General features: G+C 52.9%; 1 protein-coding gene and 1 long non-coding RNA gene across 2 annotated transcripts in view; one reads left to right on the plus strand and one right to left on the minus strand.

Moving 5' to 3' along the window:
* Positions 1–658: 658 nt before the first annotated feature.
* LOC134808857 (uncharacterized) overlaps positions 659–17,662 on the minus strand; it is a 55,560-nt gene continuing 38,556 nt past the window's right edge. Inside the window, exon 2 of the long non-coding RNA XR_010152818.1 lies at positions 659–1,464. This is a non-coding gene — a long non-coding RNA (uncharacterized LOC134808857). The remainder of the gene's footprint in view (positions 1,465–17,662) is intronic.
* SPPL2C (signal peptide peptidase like 2C) lies at positions 1,995–4,371 on the plus strand. The gene has a single exon (XM_523673.9). It carries the CDS (start codon positions 2,210–2,212, stop codon positions 4,262–4,264), a length of 2,055 nt encoding a protein of 684 aa, XP_523673.3. The 5' UTR covers positions 1,995–2,209; the 3' UTR covers positions 4,265–4,371.

Below are 17,662 nucleotides of genomic sequence, written 5' to 3' on the forward strand. Positions count from 1 at the left end.
GGTGGGCGCCTATAATCTCAGCTACTTGGGAGGCTGAGGCAGGAGAATCGCTTGAACTTGGGAGGTGGAGGTTGCAGTGAGCCAAGATTGTGCCACTGCACTCCAGCCTGCCTAGGGGACAGAGTGAGACTCCATCTCAAAGAGAAAAGAAGGAGAGTCCTTGAGAAAGATCAGTGATTGGCCAGGCACAGTGGCTCGTGCCTGTAATCTCAGCACCTCGGGAGGCCGAGGTGGGCGATTCACTTAAGGCCAGGAGTTAGACCAGCCTGGGCAAAATGGTGAGACACCATCTGTACTAAAATTACAAAAATTAGCTGGGCATGGTGGCACACACCTGTAATCCCAGCTACTTGGGAGGCTGGGTCGGGGGAGAATTGCTTGAAACCAGGAGGTGGAGTTTGCAGTGAGCTGAGATCGTGCCACTGCACTCCAGCCGAGCAACAGAGCAAGACCCTGTCTCAAAAAAAAAAAAAAAAAAAAAAAAAAAAAAAAATCAGCATGCTTACTCCTTAGAGGTTAAAATTACATGTGTGTTGTGGGGCTGCCCACAATTGTGCCCCCAAATAGGCATGTTGAAGTCCTAAACCCCAGTACCTGTTAATGCGACCTTATTTGGAAGTAGGGTGTTTGCAGACATAATCAAGTTAAGATGGTGTCATTAGGGTGGGCCCTAATCCATTATAACTATGTCTTTATAAAGAAGAGAAGAGACACAGAGACACACAGGGAGAATGCCATGTGACAACCTATGCAGAGACTGGAGTGACAGGCCAGGCCAGTGGGGAGAACATGAGGACAATGGAACCTGGACTGCCAAGCTCCAGCCCCCAAATCCCTCCCTTCTGGTTCCGGAGGCCCCAGGGTTACTCTCCTGCACACTAACTGCTTTGAAAACCTCATTCCTCAAATCCACTCCATCATGGGTGGCCTGAAGAAGCCTGGACAGGAGGTCCTGGGTGACCTGTGAGGGCATACACCACAGAGCTGGGTGCAAACCTGCAGAGCCAAAACCTGGGGCTCCTGGCTTCAAATCCACCTCTCACCAGTATTTGAGTTCTCTTTCCAGCGGAAAGTCTGCCCAGCCTCAGAGTTGCAGCCAGGAGAGTGGCTCAGAATCCAGCAGGAAAACATTTGGAAGACATCAAGGTCCATTTAACCAGCACAAGAGCCCCAGCCTTCTTTGCTGTGTCAATGTGGGCTTCTCCAAGCCTCAGTTTTACTTATCCATGAAGTGGGTGTATTAAGGTAACGTTAAGTGGCTATAACAAAGAGACCCATGACAAATCAATGCCTTAAGGAAGATCATGTCTCTCTCTTGTAACAGTCCATAGTGCGCATCCTGGGCTACTGTTCCACATGGAATCCGGGGACCTGGTTCCCTTCACTTTCTTCCTCTCCGTTCCTCAGGACATTGTCCTTGTCGTCATAGACAGACACATCACAGGCCCGTCCTTGTTCTGACTCCTGAGAAAGGGAAAGAGAGGGTAAACCAGGAGCCCCACAGCCTGTCAGCCTAAGCCCCTGATGTAAAGAGTTCACATCATTTTTGCTTAATTTCTCCTGGTCACCTGTCCGTTCCCAACTGTAAATGGAGTTGGAGGTGAATTCTGGTCATGTGCCTGGCAGAAATGGGGACCGACTTTGAGGGACAGCCTCAGGCTGTGCAGATATAATGACACCTCCTTGCAACTGTGCAACAGGTACAGCTAGGGTACCTGGCGCCTAGTAAGCCCTCGGTAAAAGTGCTCAATGTTACTGAGCTCAGAGCTCCAAGGGACCTTAGAAACTCTCTGGCCCAACGTCCTCATTTCTTTACAGCTAAAGAAACTGGCCTAGAGAGGAGTGACATTGGCCTGTGTTCCCCATGGGTAAGGAGAAAAGTTGGTTCAGAATCCTATCTGGCCTGCAAACCCCATGCTCACACCTTTTATTTCAAAGTACCTGGTCTAAACCCACTAGGGTCTGGGCAGAGAGCAGGGTCCATATGACCTCTCCCCTGGTCTCCCAGGGTTGGGGGGCATCATTCTAGAGGGACCCTGTGCCCCACAGCAGCGCCCTCGGCTGGGGACCACACAGCTTTATGACTAGATAGGTGTGGCCCTGGTTTCCAGGACAGGTGGCCAGACTGCTCTGTGACAAAGGGCCACGCCTGCCCCTGGGAGGGGTATTGGGCTGCTGCCCGCAGATGTTGCAGTAGGAACTGAAGAAGATGGCGTGCCTGGGCTTCCTCCTCCCCGTGGGCTTCCTCCTCCTCATCAGCACCGTGGCCGGGGGAAAGTACGGCGTGGCCCACGTGGTGTCGGAGAATTGGAGCAAGGACTACTGTATCCTGCTCAGCTCCGACTACATCACCCTCCCCCGGGATCTGCACCACGCCCCACTCCTGCCCCTGTATGACGGCACCAAGGCACCCTGGTGCCCGGGTGAGGATTCCCCCCACCAGGCCCAGCTCCGCTCCCCCAGCCAGCGGCCCCTCCGCCAGACCACTGCCATGGTCATGAGGGGTAACTGCAGCTTCCACACGAAAGGCTGGCTGGCTCAGGGCCAAGGTGCCCACGGGCTGCTCATCGTGAGCCGGGTCAGTGACCAACAGTGCTCAGACACCACCCTGGCACCCCAGGATCCCCGCCAGCCCCTGGCAGACCTCACCATCCCTGTGGCTATGCTCCACTATGCTGACATGCTGGACATCCTCAGCCACACTCGTGGGGAGGCCGTCGTCCGCGTGGCCATGTATGCACCCCCAGAGCCCATCATCGACTACAACATGCTGGTCATCTTCATCCTGGCTGTGGGCACAGTGGCTGCAGGTGGCTACTGGGCCGGCCTGACCGAAGCCAACCGGCTACAGCGGCGCCGTGCCCGAAGAGGAGGGGGGCCTGGTGGTCACCATCAGCTGCAGGAAGCAGCAGCAGCTGAGGGAGCCCAGAAGGAAGATAATGAGGACATCCCAGTGGACTTCACGCCGGCCATGACAGGCGTGGTGGTCACCCTGTCCTGCTCGCTCATGCTGCTGCTCTACTTCTTCTATGACCACTTTGTCTATGTCACCATTGGGATCTTTGGCCTGGGTGCTGGCATTGGCCTCTACAGCTGCCTGTCACCCCTGGTGTGCCGCCTGTCCCTGCGGCAATACCAGAGGCCTCCGCACAGCCTCTGGGCCTCTCTGCCGCTGCCTCTGCTGTTGCTCGCGAGCCTGTGCACAACCGTGATCATCTTCTGGGTGGCCTACCGCAATGAGGACCGCTGGGCGTGGCTCCTGCAGGACACACTGGGCATTTCCTACTGCCTGTTCGTCCTGCACCGTGTGCGGCTGCCCACTCTCAAGAACTGCTCCTCCTTCCTGCTGGCCCTGCTGGCCTTTGATGTCTTCTTTGTCTTCGTCACCCCCTTCTTCACCAAAACTGGTGAGAGCATCATGGCGCAGGTTGCCTTGGGCCCTGCAGATTCTTCAAGCCATGAGAGGCTGCCCATGGTACTCAAAGTGCCCCGGCTAAGAGTCTCCGCCTTGACCCTGTGCAGCCAGCCCTTCTCCATCCTTGGCTTCGGTGACATCGTGGTCCCCGGCTTCCTGGTTGCTTACTGTTGCCGCTTTGATGTGCAAGTCTGCTCCCGTCAGGTCTACTTCGTGGCCTGCACCGTGGCCTATGCTGTGGGCCTGCTGGTCACATTCATGGCCATGGTCCTCATGCAGATGGGCCAACCTGCCTTGCTCTACCTAGTGTCCAGCACCCTGCTCACCAGCCTGGCTGTGGCTGCCTGCCGCCAAGAGCTCAGCCTCTTCTGGACTGGCCAGGGCAGAGCTAAGATGTGTGGGCTCGGCTGTGCCCCTTCGGCTGGCTCTAGGCAGAAGCAGGAGGGCGCAGCAGACGCCCACACAGCCAGCACACTTGAGAGAGGCACCAGCCGAGGAGCAGGGGACTTAGACAGCAACCCTGGAGAAGACACCACTGAGATTGTCACCATATCTGAGAATGAAGCCACCAATCCAGAGGACCGCAGTGATAGCTGCGAGGGCTGGAGTGACGCCCACTTGGATCCTAATGAGCTGCCCTTCATCCCCCCTGGGGCCTCGGAGGAGCTGATGCCACTGATGCCAATGGCCATGCTGATCCCACTCATGCCCCTGATGCCCCCGCCCTCAGAGCTGGGCCACGTCCATGCCCAGGCCCAGGCCCACGAGACTGGCCTGCCCTGGGTGGGACTCCACAAGAGGAAGGGTTTGAAAGTAAGAAAGAGCATGTCGACCCAGGCTCCCTTGTGAACTGGAGGCCCTGGGACACACGCCTTTCAAAGGGCTGGTGGAACATTGCAGAGCAAAGCCATGTATGGCAACAAGAAATCAGGGCATCAAAGAGATTTCATATCTACCCAAGGAGTCTCTCTGTTTGTCGGGAGTGCAAGAGAGCAGCAACCACATAATAAGAGTGTGCAGGGCTCAAAGGGTCCTTAGGAGTGGGCACCACCCCCAAATAATGAAGGGGGGAAACTGGGGCTCCAAGAGGGCCTATGACTTGCACAAGTTCAAGCGGCAAGGTCGGGATTTGCATCCAGGGCTCACTGGTCAGCTACTCCCCTCTGCCTGCTTGCCCAACCCCTTCCCAATCCAGAGTGGCAGCTTCTTAGCCTGGCACACAGCCCCCATCCCATCCCTGCCACCCACCCTAGGCTCATTGCCCATCTTCTCTCCATGCTCAGGTCAAACAGAACTCCTTGTCCTCCCCACCCGCTGTCTCTGCATATGCTGTTCCCTCCAGCTGGGATGCCCTTCCCTCTCCAGACAGAAACACTCCAGCCTGGCTCCCTGACTCACTAGAAGATTCCGAAGCATCCTTTACTCCTCAGCTCACATCCATTCTGCAAAACGTCTCTGTTCAAGAATCCCAGGCAGCAGCACCAAGCCCAGCAAGTTCCTGTATGCACCACCCATTCCATCTTCAGGCATTGAGTATGCCCCTACTATGTGCATCGCCATGTGGTGGGCACAGGGAAGGCCTCTGTCTAGCTGGGGGAGGGGGAGGGGTGGGCAGACAAAAACAAACTTAGAATTGTCTCAAAGAGGTCGGGAGGGGTTGGAGAGGTTGGGGCCAGGGTGGAAGAATTCGGGAGACCAAGGCCTCCCTCACTGACTCTAAGTAATGTTCAAGCCTCGTTGGGTCTCTGCAGTCTCATCTGCAAAATGAGACTTATAATACCATTTCCATCTGGAGGCAGGGGCATGGACAAGATGACCTCCTAAGGACTCTACAGGCTTTTAGGCCATGTAGGGTGCTGATGTGTTGCTTAATCAGAGCAGACAAACTCTGGGGTGAGAAGGCTTCCTGGAGGAGGTGTTTTTGGAGGGGAGGAAAGTGTACCCCAAGAGGCAGTGTGGTTCAGTGGTTAGGGTTCTACAGTCAGGCTGCCTACCACACATCCCAGCCCTATCACTGACTTGGAGTATCTCACTGAGCAAATGACTTATCCATCCAGTGCCTCTGTTTTCTTGTGTGTGAAATGGGATAATAGGACCTACCATCTGGTTCTTAGGAAGTTTGAATGAGTTGGCCTATGTCAGGTGATTGGCACAATGGCCTGCCTGTCCGAAGAGCCCCCTGCACGTGAGCTATGTTTATATTGCTCCCCTAGTGAAAGCCTCACAGACTCAAACCCAGCTCCTACAAGGCCTTGGGGTCCCAGCCCAACGGCCCTCTTCCACCCCTCCAAACCCCTACCGCCACAAGCACACGCCAGACCCACCACACCCCCTGTGCTTTTTCCTCTTCTTGGAACTCTCTTTCTGCCCCTTCCTTACCACGCCCCGTGAACTTGGCCTGGCTGGCTGCTCCTCTTCGCAGCCTTTCCTAAAGCATCCCTGTCTCAATCACACGACCAGGCACCTTGTTTCTTAGTTTTCCGATCTTCCCCAGTAGAGGGCCAGCTTTGGAAGGGCAGGGGCCTTGCCCATCTTGTTCGTCTGTGTAATTTCAGGGCTCAGAACAGCCCCTGGAGTGTTACAGGTGCTTGATGTATTTGCTGGAGGAATGAACGGATGGATGAATGAATGAATGAATGAGGAGTTGACCAGCCTGAACTGCAGAGGAGGGGATGCTATGAGGGAAGGCCCCACCGCCCAGGCCACCTCACAGGCTTCCTGCAGGACCTTGGTCAGTGTTGACGTGAGACTTGGCAGGCCTGGCTGGGCCCTGGAGTGGGGAGAGAGTCCCAGGGAGGCAGTGCAGGTGGTGGGCCTCTCAAAGCCCCACTTTCCAGGGAAGAAGTGCAGCCTCTCGGTACACAGCAGCTGAAGGCCCGCTAGACAAGGGAAGCTTGGAGAACCCGGCCAGGCCACTGCGGAGGTGTTGGCAGCCCCTCCCACCGGAGCAGTGGCCATCTGGCCTGGACAGAGGGCCCTCCGCAGGCCCTGGCTCAGCCCCAGCCTGGGCAGCCTCCCTGCTGCTGGCCTGCGTCACGGGGCCTGCCGAGGGCAGCTGCACCCTCTGCCAGGCCCGATGGGAAGGGCTGGACAGAGCCGAGGCCTCCTGGGCTCCCCGGCCCCCACATCCCCCAAAGCAGGAGGTCAGGATAAAGGAACTTCTCTTTCCCAGAAATCCAGTCTGAGGGCTCTGAGGATGCAGGCCTGGAGCTCCGCAGGCCTGCAGGGAGGCCAATGCCTACCTCCAAGGAGAGGGGATTCAGGGAGGGTCTGGGTCAGGAGGCCTCCCCCTTCCCGGCATCCAGACCTGATGGGGAGGTGAGGGCCCACACGGCCTGGATCTGCTGCCTCCATCCCTCTTCCCCAACCCCCAGCTTGCTGCACTGTGCTTGGGCAGCAGATCTGAGGTGCTCACAGGGTCCCACGGCCAGGCCTGGGGTGGACAGCAGCCCAGGGTGCAGTGGCATCACAGTGCCCAGGTAGCTCTCAGCTCTGCTTCTCACTGGGAAGTTGTCCTAGTCACCTAAGTTTCACCACCCCCTCCCCCTGCTGGTTCCCTAGTGTGGCCACAGCCAGGACTGACCAATGTCGGGGACCTCTATGAAGGACACCCCAGCTCCAGAGCTCCCGAGGGCTCACTGGGGCCCCAGCCAACCGGCCCCGAGGCCCAGCTTCATCCTCACCTTCCTGCAGACCTCACTCCCTCGCAAGCATCTCCCCTGAGACCACTGCCCAGCACCTCCCACCCAGCATGCTCCTGAGGTTCATTCCCAGGGAGCCCAAGCTAAGACACAGGGACAGCTGCCTTCTACGTGTGAACTGGAAAAACTATGTGAGTCCCCCCACACACCCCTACATCCTCCAAGCTCTTCTGCCCTGCTCAGGAAAGAAGTGTGGAGACGGGGCTGGAGGCAGGTGATGGGCAGGACCTTTCTTCTTCTTCCCAAGAATACTCTGCAGCAACTCTGCCCATTTCACAGATGGGGCTGGGCAAGGACTCTGGGTCTAGAGGCAGCTTGAGGGTTTAGAAAGAGGCACCCAAGCACGGCTGCAGGTCAGAATCATTGGGGCACCTGCCAAAAATCTGGATTCCTGGCCCCACCGATTCTGAGTTGACAGGTCTGGGGTGGGACCAGGCATCAACCATTTTGAGGGACCCCCACCCCCACCCCAGGGTGAACACCTTTAGAGTTTGGCTTCACCCTCTTGTCTTGGCTGGGCCAGGAGGAGGTGGGGAGGAGGGAGACCAAGGCTTCAAGGTGCCAGGGGCCCAAGGCAGGTCCTGCCTTCCATCCTGACATACACATTCAGCTGGGGGCCCTGCAGGCTCCCCTCCCTGAGCCCTGGGTACACCTGACCACACCCGGAGGCTCAACCTCCACCTTGCTCCCCTGGCCAATCCCGGTCTGGGGCAGGAGAAATTGAAGCAACTTTACCAACCAACAATCTTCACTTAACCGCCACACTTCTCAACCCCCACCCCACTCTCTAGCATGTCCTCTGAGGCAGACTTTGTCCTGTTTTGTTCATCATGCACTGGACCTGGCACATAGTAGGTGCTCAATAAAACATCTGTTGAATGAATTCACTGGCTGGATGAATGTCCCCCTTACTAGCTGTGTGACTTTGAGGATGCAAAAGTCTCCTTACCATAAAGTGGGCGTAATAACACCTCTTGCCCCAGGGGTTGTGGTAAGTAATAAGCCATATGGGTGAGGAGCTGAGCCCAGTGCCCGGCACAGAGTCAAGTCTCCTAGATCTTGCCCTGCTGCCCCTGCTGTGCCCTCTGATGGCCCAATGTCCCTGCTCCTGCCCAGAGGCCTCCTCTTACTCTGCCAGTCCTCTTCCCAGAGGACAGGGCCAACTCCAGGTGCCCAGACCACGCTGCCACCTGCCAGCGGTGCCCAAAGCTGGAAGCCCCTGCCTGAATGCCAGAGGGACATAAGATACTGCACATGGGCATATACACACACGCATGCACACACATTTGCATACATACATATACACATGGGCACATACCCATGCTGCACACTTCACACACCCCCACACCCCACACCTGCACACATATACACCCATGCGCACATCCACACACATACACCTGTATTGAACACATGCACATGCCCCGTGCACACCTGTGCACACCCAACACGTGCACACACACACACACACCTCTGGGCTCTGACCTGCTGCGTGTGGTTCCCTACAGATCCAGCCTTTCCCCACCAGGCTTTTCCTGGGCTTACAGGAGTGGGGGTGCTGATCCCTGGATTTCCCATCCCAAAGGACAGGGTGGTCAAGGTCCCTCCCTGCAGGCCTACCCCTTTCCTGGTGGGACAGATCCCCCTTCGAGACAGAACTCGCTGCCCAGCTGCTCTGAGGAGTGTGGTTCGAGGACAGCCTCCTGGGGGCACCTCAGCTTTCTAGCCCGGCTCACTCGTGCTCTTCAGGGGAGGGGGCACAAAGGGCCGGTTAGTGGCTGAGCAAGACAGGGGCCCAGGCCCTGGCTGTCTCCAGAGTGGTCTTTGCTTTGATCCCATGGGCTGGCAGAGGCAGCACAGGGCTGCATCCCAGGCTGCCGGCTCCCCGTGCTGCAAGCTGCTTCCTCCTGGCTCCACCACTAACCACCACAGCACCTGCTTCCTGGACAGCCTCACCTGTGATAGGTGAACCCTCAGATGAGACCAGGGCAGGAATAGCCTCCTCAAGGCCACCCCCAGGGCCCCAGGTGGCCCAGCCTCAGGGTCGAGCTGTTTTACACAGGCCAACTGGCATTTCTGTCTGTGACCTTGGTAATCCCAGCACCAGCTTTATGAGGCATGGGCTTGGTTTTCTTTTGTTCATGAGAGGGTTTAGTACTGGAGCTTCTGGATTTCTGGGACAGTGGGGACCAGCAAGGACCTGTGAGATGATCTCATCCACAGATGAGGAAAGGAAAGCCCAGAGAGGGCCAGGACCTGCCCAAGGTCACACAGCAATGGGACAGCAGAAACGAAATGCAAGTCTGGTCTCCTGCCTCCCAGCCCAGCAGCTGGGACCAGCTCTCATCCTCAACAGCCCCTCCCTCCACACACCCTGGTCTCTGATTTTGTTCCTCTGAAATCACACCTCCCCCAGGAAAACTCTGGGTCTACCCACTCCTGTGCCCTGGGAGGTATAGCCCCACATTCTCCTTGAGAAGTATCTGTGTGTGTTGCTTGATAAAGGTTCAGCATCAATCCGCTTGCCAGCTAGAAGGAGAACACAGCTGGACTTTGAGACCTGGGTTCAAAGCCCCACATTGCTTTCTCTTGTCATGCGATGCTGGACAACAGAAGCCAGCCCTCTGAGCTTCAATTTTCTCATCTGTAAAATGGGCTGCTAAGACTCACCTAATGGTTCGTTGTAAGGATTAAATGAAGTGAAGTATGTGTATGAACAGCTAACACTGGCTAAGCACTTACAGCAGGGCAGATAAATGCATTATCTCATTACGTATGACCCAGGTTTGGGGAAAAACTTTCCAGGACAGCACTTGACATACCCCCAAATGCCGTCTTCCCCAAATGAGCTCCCGGAAGTGGAGTCATCTTCTTCCCTTGGTCTCCCCTGCCCACGCTCACTGGGATGTGGCGTGTGGGTGGGTGCCTGGTGGTAAGCAGGGCACCACCGCAGAGCCAAGAAAAGGTTTCCCAAATTCCCCCACGTACTGGGTCCTGCAGTTTAACTGAACCACCAACGTTTTGCGCCTTTTTTCCTGCAACCCTGAACCTTGAATGCTCCTGTGCTGCCACCTACTGGCCAGGAAGATAAGAGCAAGCAGGGGCTCATGGAATTTGGGGATAATTATAATCAGTAATGATATTTAAAATATGTTTAATAAACTAGCAATCAGCAGAGTTCTGAAGCCCCTATTGGGCTCAAGGTTAACGCTTTAGAATCTGGGTTGTTAGAAGGGTGAGGTGCCCTGGAGGAGGTTATTTTGATATTTTATTGAATGAAATAGCCCAAAACAGCATCACTGAATGTCCTTAATGCCTAAAGACGGTCCATGCCCTGACACTTACCCCACCCCATAGAATCAGACCACCATGAATAAGTGTCCTCAGGCTCCCCGGTTCCTGGACTATTTGTACGCAAGATGAGGAGACTCCCCTTATGGCCCCTCCCCACCCCCACCCCCAGATCCAGACCCAGTTCTTGCCCCTGGAACGGGACCTGGAAGGGAAGCAGACAGCTGGGGCTGCTGCTGAGAGAACCTTGGGCTGCTAAAATCTGAGACGTTCTGAGTTTTTGTTTTTGTTTTGGTTTGGCTTGGTTTGGTTTGTTTTTTGAGACAGGGTCTTGCTCTGTCACCAAGGCTGGTGTGCAGTGGCATGATCACAGCCCACTGCAGCCTCAACCTTCCAGGCTCAGGTGATCCTCCCACCTCAGCCTCCCCAGTAGCTGGAACTACAGGCATGCGCCACCATGCCCTGCTAACCTTTGTGTATTTTTTGTAGAGATCGGGTTTTGCCATGTTGCCCAGACTGGTCTCCTAGGCTCAAACAATCCTCCTGCCTTGGCCTCCCAAAGTGTTGGGATTACAGGTGTGAGCCACTGAGCCTGACCTGAGACCTTGTTCTGAGAAATGCCTTTAAGTAGTATTCCCCAGGCTCCCAAAGACTTGAATGGCAGCAAAGATTGGTGGAGTTTGGGGGATTGCAGTGAGGTCTGAATAATGGTGTTGGCAGAGCCTCCAGTGATCATCCAGAACTGAGGACAGAGAGGGAAAGCAGCCTGCCCAAGGTCAGACAGCAGACCCAGTGACAAGCCCAAGGCAACTGAGAACCTGGAAACTAATGCAGAAACCCTTCGTAAACAGGAGACGCTTTCTGGTTTGCCTTTCAGAGGCTGCTTCATGAAGCCCCCAAATTCCCCCACGTACTGGGTCTTCTTAAAGCAGGAGGCCCCTGGGTCCAGAGAGAAAAGAACTCTGAGCAAAACCCTCAGTCCCTCGTCCAGCCTGGACCCAGGCTTGGCCCTGCCTGCAGTTCCTGACTTGACCCAGACACTGTAGTGAACTCAGGCAGGAGGGGCCACACCTGAGAACCCTCACCCATCACAGCCCAGGTTCGCTTCCCGGCTATCCCCCGGGACAGCCCCAGAGCATGAGCCAAGGGGGTCTGGTCTCCACCTACCTTGCTTAATCCTTAAAGCCAGTTGTGACACATTGAATAATGTCCTCCCCCAAAAATTTGGAACCTGTGATCATTACCTTCCATGAAAGGGAGCAAAGGAGAAAGGACTTTGCGGAAGTGACTAAGCGAAGGATCCTGAGATGGGGAGATAATCCTCTATCGTCCTAGCGGGCCCTAAACGCAAGCACATGGGCCCTTATGAGAGAGAGAGGGAGAGAGAGAGACAGAGGAGAAGCTGGGCGCAGTGGCTCACGCCTGTAATCCCAGCACTTTGGAGCCCAAGGCAGGTGGATCAATTGAGGTCAGGAGTTTGAGACCAGACTGGCCAACACAGCGAAACCCTGTCTCTATTAAAAACACAAAAATTAGCCAGGCATGGTGGCGCATATCTGTAATCCCAGCTACTTGGGAGGCTGAGGCAGGAGAGAAAGCTTGAATCCCAGAGGCGGAGGTTGCAGTGAGGGGAGATTGCACCACCGCACTCCGGCCTGGGTGACGGAGTGAGACTCCGTCTCAATAAAAAAAAAAAAAGAGAGAGAGAGAGGACTGGGTGCAGTGGCTTATGCTTGTAATCCCAGCACTTTGGGAAGCCGAGGCAAGTGGATCACCTGAGGTCAGGAGTTCGAGACCAGCTTGGACAACATGGTGTAACCCTGTGTCTACTAAAAATACAAAAATTAACCGAGCATGGTGGTGGGTGCCTGTAATCCCAGCTGCTTGGGAGGTTGAGATAGGAGAATTGCTTGAACCCGGGAGGTGGAGGTTGCAGCAAGCCGAGATTGCGCCCCTGCACTCCAGCCTGGGCAACAGAGCGATGCTCTGTCTCAAAAAAAAAAAAAAAAAAAAAAAAAAAGAGCTAGAGAGAGAGACAGAGGAGACAGCAGGATTACACACATGGAAGTGGAGAAGGCAATGTGGTGATGGAGACAGATTGGAGTGATGTGGCCACAAGCCAAGGACTGCCAGCAGCCAGCACGAGCTGGAAGGGGTAAGGAATGAATTCCCCCTAGAGCTTCCAGAGGGAACACAGCCCTGACCCCTTGATTTCAGCCCAATGATCCTGATTCCAGACTTCTGGCCCCCAGAGCCGTGAGAGGGTATATTTCTGTTGTTTGAAGCCATCAGGCGTGTGATCATCTATACAGCAGCCACAGACGCAAATCCACTGTTCAACAGACATCTGTGGCACAGGCTGCCCTTGTGCCCAAAGCTGTGCCTGAGAAGTAAATGGCTCACAGAGCAGACAAGATGAAGACATAACCCAACCACAAAAGCCCCCTAGCCCGCCGGGTATACTTTCCTGCAGGGGAAAGGTGGGCACAGGGGAGTCAGGGAAAGAGAGGCGAGAACTGGAGTCTTGGTTGCAACAGCCAGTGAGTGTATTCTCAGTTCAAGCCACTGCACTGGGCTCCAGGGACTTCTTTCCACTGTTATTGATTGTACTCTAGAGGAAAATTGGAAAGCACAGGAAAGTAGAAAAAAAATCCACATTACTATAAACTTTTGTTTTATTTCCATCCAGTCATTTGTTTTCCCCATGCATAAGGGTTTGGTTTTGTTTTTATTTTTTTAATTGTGGTAAAATACACATAACAAAATTTATCAAAGTGTACAGCTCAGCAATATTATTAAATACACTTATAATGTTGTGCAACTAGCACCACCATCCATTTCTAGAACTCTTCATCTTGTCAAACGAAATTCCATACCCACAAACAATAACTCTCATGCCTTCCTCCCCAGCCTCTGGCAACCACCATTCTACTTCCTGTCTCTATGATTTTGACTACCCTAAGTGCCTCATATAAGTGGAATCATACAGAATTTGTCTTTTTGTGACTGGCTCATTTCATTTAGCATAATGGCCTTAAGGCTCATCCATGTGGCAGCATACTGCAGGATTCCTTTCCTTTTTAAGGATGAGTAACATTCACTGTGTGTATGCACCACATTTTGCCTAGCCATTCATTCCTCTGTTGGTGGAAACTTGGGTTACTATAAACATTGGTGTGCAAATATTAGATAGTGCAAAATTTATTGCAGTTTTTGCCATTACTTTCAATATCTCTGAGGCCCTGTTTTTAGTTCTTTGGGTTATATACCCAGAAGTGCAATTTCTGAATCACATGGTAAGTCTATGTTCAATTTTTTGTTTATTTATGTATGTATGTATATATTTATTTATTTATTTATTGGGAATGGGGTCTTGCTGCATTGCTCAGGGTGGTCTCAAACTCCTGGGCTCAAGCAATCCTCCTTCAACCTCCCAAGTAGCGGGGATTACAGGCATGAGCCCCTGGCTTTATGGTGTTTGTTTGTTTGTTGGTTTGTTTGTTTGAGACAGGGTCTTGCTCAGTAATCCAGGCTGGAGTGCAGTGGCACGATCACTGCTCACTGTAGCCTCGACTTCCTGGGCTCAAGCAATCCTCCCACTTCAGTCCCCCAAGTAGCTGGAACTACAGGTGCACACCACTATGCATGGCTAATTTTTTTTTTTTTTTTAGTGGAGATGCGGTCTCACTATGTTGCTCAGGCTGGTTGTGAGCTCCTGAGCTCAATCGATCCTCCTGCCTCAGCCTCTCAAAGTGCTGGGATTACAGGTGTAAGCCACGGTGCCCAGCCTCTGTTTAATTTTTTAAGAGATTGCCATACCGTTTCCATAGAGACTATAGCATTTTACATTCCCACCAATAGTGCACACGTGTTCCAATTTCTCTACATCCTCATCAATACCTATTTTCTGGTTTTGGGTTTTTGTTGTTGTTGTTTGTTTGTTTGTTTTGAGACAGAGTTTCGCTCTTGTCACCCAGGTTAGAGTACAGTGGCACGATCTCAGCTCATGCAACTTCCACCTCCTGGGTCCAAGCCATTCTCCTGCCTCAGCCTCCCAAGTAGTTGTGGTTGCAGGTGTGCACCACCACGCCTGGCTAATTTTTGTGTTTTTAGTAGAGACAAGGTTTCACCATGTTGGCCAGGCTGGTCTCAAACTCCTGACCTCAGGTGATCCATCTCCCTCAGCCTCCCAAAGTGCTGGGATTATAGGCATAAGCCACCATGCCCAGCCAATTTTCTGGGGTTTTTTTGTTTTGTTTTTTTGTTTTGTTTTTTTAATAGCAGTCTTCTTAATGGATATGAGGTAATATCTCATTATAGTTTTGATTGGCATTTTTCTAATGCACATTTTTCCATGTGCTTATTGGCCATTTGTCTTTTTAAATGGAGAAATGTCTTTTCAAAACCTTTGTCCATTTTTGAATCAGGTTGTTTGTCTTTTAGTTGTTGAGTTTTAGAAGTTCTCTATATATTCTAAATATTAATCCTTTATCAGATATATAATTTGCAAATATTTTCCTCCATACTGTGGGTTGCCTTTTTACTCTGTTGATAGTGTCTTAGGATTAACAAAATTTTTTTAACTTTTATGAAGTCTAGTTTTTCTTTTTTATGAAGTCTGTTGTCTGTGCCTTTGGTGTCATATCTAAGAAATCATTGCCAAATTCGATGTTGGTAAGCTTTTGCCTGATGTTTTCTTGTAAGAGTTCCATGCATAGGTTTATTATTTGTTCATTTCAGTCCCAAGATGTCATCTGTCACCCAGGCCATCTGGATCCTTGTTAAAGAAAAGGGCACAACTGTTCTTTGTCATGTCCATCCAGCTGCAGGACTTCTGACACCTCCCTACCATTTGTCAAACCAACCCCAACTCCTCAGCCTGGTGTTTAAGGCCATCTGCATCCAGCCTTCCCTCCTGACTGGCCTTCCCTCCACTGGCCCCTATACATCCTGTTCACATGGCTCTTCTCACACGCTCACCCTTGCTCCGTGCCTCTGCTCACCTGGAACGAGCTTCTTCCACCTTCCTCTAATTCCTATAAACAAGAATCCACTGAGACAGTCCACATTCCAGGGCCCCTGTGCTGGGCCCTGTCCAAGGTCCTGGAGATGAACATAAACAAGATGTGAGAGTGGCGGGAGAGGGTCATGGATGCATTCTCTTTAAGACTCTTTCGGGTTTGAAGAATAAGAAACTGCTCAAAGTAGCTTAAGCCAAAAGAGAAGCATATTTGGAGGGACACAGGAATTTCTCAGAACAGAAGGGCAAACAGCCCAGTCAGGACTCATGGGAACTGGGAATTAGAAAGCTTTCTGCCTCGCCGAGCTTCATAATCTCTGGGCCTCCACTTCCTCTCCTCCCCTCCCTGGGCTGGCTGCCTCTGCTCACCCATTTTGCCCTTGTGTCGTCATGCCACTGGCCCCCAACTCCACGTCATTGCCTCTCAGCCCAGGGGTCACCACCAACAGGCAACAGTGTCTATGCAGCCACATTTCAGACTCTCTCGAGAGAATCTACCTGGCTTCCACACTCTCTAGGGACCCTATTTGTTTGGCATCCTGTCACTGACTGTGGGTGAGCCCATGGGTCCCTGACTCAGGTGCCCACCCCAGGTCCAATCAGCTGTGGCTGGAGAGGGAGGGTGAGGAAGGCAGGGGCCGCTGGATCACAAGGTTGTTCTTCCTGGAGATTGCTTCTCCCGGATCAGAGTCTGAATTTTATCAGGATCCCTGGGTGAATCATGGGCAGATTAAAGTGTAAGAAGCAGGCCGGGTGCAGTGGCTCAGCCCTGTAATCCCAGCACTTTGGGCCAAGGCAGGAGGATCACTTGAGGTCAGGAGTTCGAGACCAGCCTAGATAATGTGGCAAAACCCTGTCTCTACTAAAAATACAAAAATTAGCCAGGAATGGTGGTGCGTGCCTGTAATCCCAGCTACTCAAAAGGCTGAGGCAGGAGAATCACTTGAACCCAGGAGGCAGAGGTTGCAGTAAGCCGAGATTGTGCCACTGCACTCTACCCTGGACGACTGAGTGAGACTCTGTCTCAAAAAATAAATAAATAAGTGAAAACAAAAATAATAAAGTGTAAGAAGTGCAGCTGTGGAGCTGCGGTTCTCCGAGAGTGGTCCCTGATCCACCAGCCTCCGCATCACTGGGCAACTTGTTAGAAATGCAGATTATGGGCCGGGTGCGGTGGCGCATGCCTGTAACCCCAGCACTTCCGGAGGGTGAGGCGGGTGGATCACCTGAGGTCAGGAGTTCAAGACCAGCCTGGCCAACATGGTGAAACCCCGTCTCTACTAAAAATACAAAAAATCAGCCTGGCGTGGTGGCGTGTGCCTGTAATCCCAGCTACTCGGGAGGCTGAGGCAGGAGAATCACTTGAACCTGGGCGGCAGAGATTACAGTGAGCCAAGATCACACCACTGCATTCCAGCCTTCGCAACAGAGTGACACTCTGTCTCAAAAACAAAAGAAACAAACAAACAAAAAAATGCAGATTATGAAGCCCTATCTTAGACCTGCTGAATCTGAAACTCTGGGGGTGGGGCCCAGTCCTTTGTTTTCACAGCCCTCCAGGTGACTCAGATGGGCACCAAAGTTTGAGAACTATTGCCCTAAAGCAGGGATTGGCAAGCTTTTCCTCTAAAGGGCTAGATGGTAAATACTTTAGACTTAGTGGCCTCAACTCTGCTGTCAGAGCACCTAAGCAGCCATAACAATAGATAATAAAGAATAGGCACATGTGGCAGGCAGGATTCTCAGGCAAGTCTGGGCCCTTTTTGATTTTTGCTGCCATGTCTTGGCTGACCTCAATTTCTGGACTTCTGGTTTCTGCTTGACTTGTCATCAAAGGACCTTTGTTCTCTCATGGATCTAACACTTGCTCTTCTTGTCTTTATTGGGAGCTCACCTCTCCAGTCTGCCCACAGCTCCCACATGGCTGCCTGGTGGCCAGCACAGCTCAGAAGCATGAGTGACGGGTAGGAAGTGTTGTAGGAACAACAGGTTTGTATGCCCACTGTGCGCTAACAGACCCAGTAACTGAGACAGCAGCATTGACAGGGAGAAAGAGTTTAATGATCGCGGGGCACCAAGTGAGGAGATGGAGACCCTCAAATCCATCTCCCACAGTAGTTTTGGGTGAGGTCTCTAAGGGGATTGTGGAGGGTGAGCTAGTGAAGAACTGGGGTTGTTGACTGGTTGGGTCCTATCAAGAATCATGAGTTTCAGTGCCCTGGTTGGTTCCTACCTGCG

Source organism: Pan troglodytes, chromosome 19 (genome assembly GCF_028858775.2).
Source record: "Pan troglodytes isolate AG18354 chromosome 19, NHGRI_mPanTro3-v2.0_pri, whole genome shotgun sequence".
NCBI lineage: Eukaryota > Metazoa > Chordata > Mammalia > Primates > Hominidae > Pan > Pan troglodytes.

Bases quoted from the DNA above. Each gene is read 5' to 3' on its own strand.
- SPPL2C (XM_523673.9), top strand. From the start codon at position 2,210: ATGGCGTGCCTGGGCTTCCTCCTCCCCGTGGGCTTCCTCCTCCTCATC.